A 6,092-nucleotide genomic window follows, 5' to 3' on the forward strand; every position below is an offset into this window, starting at 1 on the left:
TGGCAGTTTTTTTCTTTCAGGGTTTTATATATCTCTCCCCATTGCCTTCTTGCCTGCCTGGTCTCTGTTGAAAGATCTGAGCTTAATTTGATTTGCTTGCCTTTGTATATTACACTTCTCTTTCCCTAGCTGCTTTCAGGATTCTGTCCTTATCTTTGATTTTGGAGAGCTTGATTATTTTGGAGAGCTTGATTTTGGAGAGCGTGATTGTGTTTTAGGGTCTATCTTTCCTGGGGTTCGATGAGCTTCTTGAATACTTATCTTTTCACCTTTTGGGATGTTAGGAAAATTTTCTTCCAGAAGCTCTCTGACTATCTCTTCTGTGGACTTGTGTGATTCTTCCTCTTCCGGAATACTGATAATTCCTAAGTTATTCCTCTTCCTATTGTTCAACATGAATCTTAGGCCTTCTTCAGTTTTTGTTTTTTTTTATCCTTTTTTGTGCTTGCGCTTCTATCTTAGTAGTGTTGAGAGATTTATCTTCTAGCTCACTAGTTCTGGCTTCTATCTCTTCAGTTCTACTCCTTTGCCCTTTCATTGTATTGTCCATTTCTAATATTCTATTCTTAATCATTTGGACCTCTTTCTGTAGGTTTTGAATTGTTTCCAATGCTGTATCTATCTTATTTGATTGTTCCTGTAGTGCTTTCCGGACTTCTTCCTTATTTTTCTCAACTCCATTGTATAGTGTTTGATACATTTTATTATCATTTTTCTGAATTCCTTCTCAGGCTTTTCCAAAGCCTGCCCATCTTCCAGTATGGAGTGTAGTTCTACTTCCAGCTCATTTGCCTCAGTCACTTTATTTCCTTTCTGGACACGTGCTGATATGGTCATCTGCTTCTGTTTTATGGGCATATTCTGGAGTTATCTGTGGCCTTAATACTTAGATGGGTGTGTATTTTAGTATTTTCTGAAATATTTTAAATGATTTTTCTTGTATTCTAAACCAGGCCTTTTATCCTCCCACCCCCACCCCCCTTTTATTGGATTCTTCATGAATATAGTTGACCTATATTCATGTACTAATTTGCCTCTTTCTATTGAACAAATGAGAAAACTGATGCCTAGAGAAATTGTGACTTGCCCAGTAATCCCGAGTCCAGCTGCCCAGTACCAGGCTCTTTCTTTTATAGCTCTAATTAGCTGACCCTTTTCCACTTGGGGAGAAGTTTAATTTTGAACACATTGTTTTGTTCTTTTTCCGTTTCTTTTTAATATAGGCCAATTAATAAAACAACAAGTGGCATTATATTCACAGATTTTGCATGGAGCCTTGTTTGCAGGGAACTAAAGCTGGGCAGGGAAGGAGAACAAAGTGGAGGTTGCAAGTAGGGAGCTGGAAGCTAGCAGTTCTCAGCCTGTATTTGCTAGTTTCTTCTCCATCTTTTTCTACCCAGGGCAAAGAGTAGCAAGTTGTGTTCAGATAGTGAAAGTGTCCAGGTGTTGGTTAATAGGTGCCTTTAAACTACTCTCTTTTTCCCATAGGTCCTTTCCCACAACCTATGTACAGTGCTGAAGGTTCCACATGACCCTGTTGCCCTGGAAGAACACTTCAGGGATGATGATGAGGGCCCTGTCTCCAATCAGGGCTACATGCCATATTTAAACAAGTTCATTTTGGAAAAGGTATGATTTTAACCTTTTCTTACTTGCAGTGTTGCTGGATTTGTCCAGCATTCCTCAGGAGGCCACTGAGCTCCTTGCTGGTGAGCTGATTAAGGCCTTCATATGTGAGGCATCAAGTGATCAATCAGAAAGGAAAGGATGAGAGACTGATGCTGCTGCTCTTATTCCTTCTTTTCCCCCACTCTCCTCAGAAAGTTGGTTTGATATTTTTCCAACTTGGACCATACTTTGAAATGAAGAACTGTGTTTTGTATCAATCTGTATATATCCTCTCTTTTGGAGTCCTGGTGTGGTGCTGTGGGTTAATATGCTGGACTGCAAAGTCATTTGAACCACAAGGTTGGTGGTTCAAGCTCACCAGCTGTTCCTCAGAAACCTTATACAGGGTCGCTATGAGTCAGAACCAACTCTACGGTGCTTAACAACAACAAAGGTTTTTGTTTGTTTTTATTTTTTAAATTCTAGTTTCACATGTGCGGGCAACTATGCTCAGAGGATGGGTGTGATGGGGTAATATGTGAATGCTAATTATTATAGAGATAGTATTTTAAAATTATTTTATTTTATTTTAGACTATTCAGGGCATTCCTCAGTTGCTTTCCTCTGAGGTATGTTTGAGTAAGGATGCTGCAAAAACCTGCCATGTGTTTGGAAGCCAAATAGATCATTGATTCTCCCTGCCTTGTTCACTTTCTCCCTTAGTTTGGATAATTAAAAGTCAACACATAAATGTGCTGAATGTAATGCACGAAAAGAAGAAAACAACCGAAACTTTGATGTGCTCTAGGAGTAATCACTGTTAACAGCTTGGTGACTGTCTTTACAGACCTTTTAAGTGTACATGCAAATACACACCATGTATCCTCACACATCCACTTCTGTGACCTTTATATAGTGTTTTCTTTCTGTACTGATAGGGTCATACTCTACTTGCAGTTGGCCTTCCATGGTCTCGGGTTCTACTGATTGAAAATATTCTAATCCAAAATATTAGGAAAGAAGAAAGAGTAATTAAGTGGTCAGAGTGACTCCTCAAAAGCTAAGCGGGAGTGTAAAAGTCTAATTACATAGAATTTGCTTTGTTTTAGGTATTGTAGATGATTAAAAGTATATGGGAGGATGTGCATAGGTAATTTGCATATGTTGTTGGTAAGTGCCCTTGAGTTGATTCCGACCCATAGTGACCCTGTATAGGGTTTCCAAGGAGCAGCTGGTGAGTTTGAACCACTGACCTTGCAGTTCAAACAACTTTGCAGTCTGATGATGCATTAGCCCACAGTGCCACACCAGGACTCCTCCTTAATAGCCTCGAGTTTATTTTTTAAAAATAGCAATGTACAGTAATTAATAATAATTTATGGTAATAATTTGGAAAAGGTAAAAATGTGATTTAAAAATTCATAGGGTACATTTTATATATATATATATATATATTAGATATTTTGCAGCAAGGATTATCAAATTCGCAGTGTGGTGGTGTTTAAATGGATAACCCTGAATCACCTAGAAAATTCACTTACTTGGCACTAGCCTTTTTTTTTAAAGCTTTTATTGTGAATTGAGTGATATTCAACATGGCAGAACATCAGTTTTGCACTCAACCAATTGCATCTTGTTCTAATTACAATCCCTTTTATTTGATGTACACCGAAAAATGCAGGAATATATAATCATTTATTTTAACATCCAAAGGACATATTTTGCAAACCATCCCCTTGCCTATCAGCACACAGCCATTCTCGTAATAAATTTAGAGTTCTCAGATGCTCTATATCTCCATGCCATTGCCTCTGTTTCTGGTGTCACTCCTTCTCCTGTTAGGATCCCACATTCCGCTCATGCTCTTCCCTCTTGATGGACCTAGGGTCCTCTGTTCCTGGAATGTAAGATTAACTACTCCCCCTTTTTGTTACAAAACTTCTACCTTTACAGTTGTGACAATTGCAGTTATTCATGATAACAATTACTATTAAATCAAAAGAATCCTATCCCCATCTCTTTTTACCTGACCCATGTAGACAAGATGGAAACTATTCATTGGGGATTCTACCTTTCCTTGCTCACTCTGAACCTGAACTCCCTCATGAAAACTTGTAAGCCATCCACTTCGCTGGCACTAGCCTTTTAGTAACAATGGCTCCAAGTTCTCATTTCTGAAAGTATGTGCAAAGACTACCAGTCTCAGCCTTTAAAAATATTGGACCTCGAGCCCTATCCTAGATCTACTGAGTCAGAATCTGCATTTAGAGGATCTTCAGATGAGTCCTGGTGTGGTGCTATAGGATAGGCACCAGACCGCAAGGTCAGTTTGAACCACAAAGTTTGTTGTTCAAACCCACCAGCCACTCCTAGAAACCCTATATAGGGTCACGTGAGTTGGAACTGACTCAATATCACTTAACAACAGCAACAGATGATTAGCTGATTCATGTACACAGCAATGGTTGAGATGCACTCGTCTAGATTATTTGTTTAAAGATCGTTGACTAAATGGCCAGTTTACTTAAAAGCCAGTCCTCGCATTAAAAAAAAGTTTACATATTTATTGGGAAAAATATCATGGTGGCAACACAAGCAGCAAGAATTTTTATCAGCCTCAACAACCCAAGTCTAATTCCTATGAAGTAGAGGTCAATTATACTTCCACCCTCCAAACTTTTTACCAATTCTGATATCAACAACTCCTCCCATGGCACGGTACTTCTCTGCTGAGTTCAATCATTTGTTATAATGGCTACACAGAACTTGCAGATCATACTCACAGTTATGTGGTTTATTAAGGAAGCAAAAGCTTACAATTTAGGATCAGGAATAACTCAGATACAGTTCTTCAGTCAGGCCAGCCTCTTCTCAGCCTTGCCTTTCTTTAGTCCTCAGCCTTTTGTCCTGGCCCCTGCTCTGCTCTTGCAAGTGTTACAAAGCTTGTTATCTCTGCCATTAAGTGCTGAGGGACACCCTTCTCCATCAGGAAGCCCAGAAGCACTCAGCATTCTTGCTCTGTTGTTTGGCAAGCCTAGCTCTGCCAACAGGTGTTTGAAGACATTCTGTCTGCCAGGAAGCCTGCCCAAAGGTTTTTGGTTATATTGCTCTGTGGGTTAGCACAAATAGCGTAAGTACCTCACTCCATGGACTAGAAAGCCCACTGTGCCATCTTGGACCAGACTCCTGGTTCTGCTGCCACTTCTTGCTGTCTTGTATTATCCCCAATTAAAAAAAGTATTTAGTAAAACTCTTGTGAACTTTTAAAACTAAAAAAAAAAAAAAAATTAGTTTTATTTATTTTGTTGTTGTTGAGAGTATATATGCAGATCAAAACTTAATACCAATTCAAGTTTCTATATGCACTATTGGAGTCCTACTACTGGACTGCAAGGTCAGTTTGAAATGCAAGGTTGGTGGTTCAACACTCACCAGCTGCTCTTTGGATACCCTATACAGGATTGCTATAAGTCAGAACCAACTCAAAGGCACACAACAACAACAAATATGTACCATTTAGTGGGTCGGAACCGACTCGACGGCACTTAACAACAACAACAACAGTGACATTGATTACATTCTTGGGAGTTGTACAACTATTCTCATTCTTCTTTTCTGAGGTTTCTTTGCCATTAACATAAATTCATTGCCCTATAGCTTCCAATCTAATCTTTCTAGTTGCTATTGTCAATTTGATCTCCTGTAGAGTGTTCTTAAAAGAGCACAATGCTCAAGGCAGACATACATACTTTACTAGTTACATTAAACTATTATTTGGTTTTAAGAAGACTTGAGGGAATATTTTTAGTTTCCAGTTTAAAGATGATCTCGGCGGTAGTTTCAGGTTTTTTTTTTTTCAATCTTCAGGACTTCAGGAAGTCTGGAGGCCATGAGAATTTGAAACTCTGTTTTGTATGTTCCCCCTCTGTTCAGGATTCTTCTATGGAATCTTTGATCAGAATGTTCAGGAGTGGTTGCCGTGCACCATCCAGGTCTACTGGTCTCATGGCAAAGGAGGCAGTTATTTATTAACAGTATTAAGGAGGCAATCAGCCACATTCCATATCCTTCTCCTGTTCTCGACTCCCCTTCTTTCTTTGTTGTTCCAGGTGAATAGAAACTAATTGTGCCTTGATGGCTGCTTGCAAGCTTATAAGACTGGGTATAACAGAGACACGAACTATGCTATTAGGCCAATTAACTGGGATGTCCTCTGAAACCATAACCCTGAGCTTCTAAACCAAGGAACTCTATCCCATGAGGCTTTTGGTTGGATGTAGTCAGCCTCAGCAACTCTTTTTTGTTGTTGTAAATATATCTATCACACAGCTCTTCTTAGTTCAACTTTTTACATATGCGCAACTTACTGACAGTCATTATAAAAATTGTCTGTGTAATCCTACCCTTAAGGAGCTCTGGTAGCATAGTGGTTACGAATCAGGCTGTGAACCTTAAGGTCAGCGGTTCGAAACTACCAGCTACTC

The 6,092-nt window shown here is 39.2% G+C and overlaps 1 protein-coding gene across 2 annotated transcripts in view; it reads left to right on the plus strand.

Moving 5' to 3' along the window:
* Positions 1-6,092, plus strand: part of SWAP70 (SWAP switching B-cell complex 70kDa subunit) — a 126,415-nt gene that overhangs the window by 58,766 nt on the left and 61,557 nt on the right. For both annotated transcript variants that reach the window (XM_006873001.1, XM_006873000.1), the window contains exon 2: positions 1,489-1,629. In XM_006873001.1, coding sequence (XP_006873063.1) covers positions 1,489-1,629 — 141 coding nt within the window. The remainder of the gene's footprint in view (positions 1-1,488; positions 1,630-6,092) is intronic.

The sequence above is a fragment of the Chrysochloris asiatica genome, unplaced genomic scaffold (genome assembly GCF_000296735.1).
Source record: "Chrysochloris asiatica unplaced genomic scaffold, ChrAsi1.0 scaffold00219, whole genome shotgun sequence".
In the NCBI taxonomy this organism is placed as follows: domain Eukaryota; kingdom Metazoa; phylum Chordata; class Mammalia; order Afrosoricida; family Chrysochloridae; genus Chrysochloris; species Chrysochloris asiatica.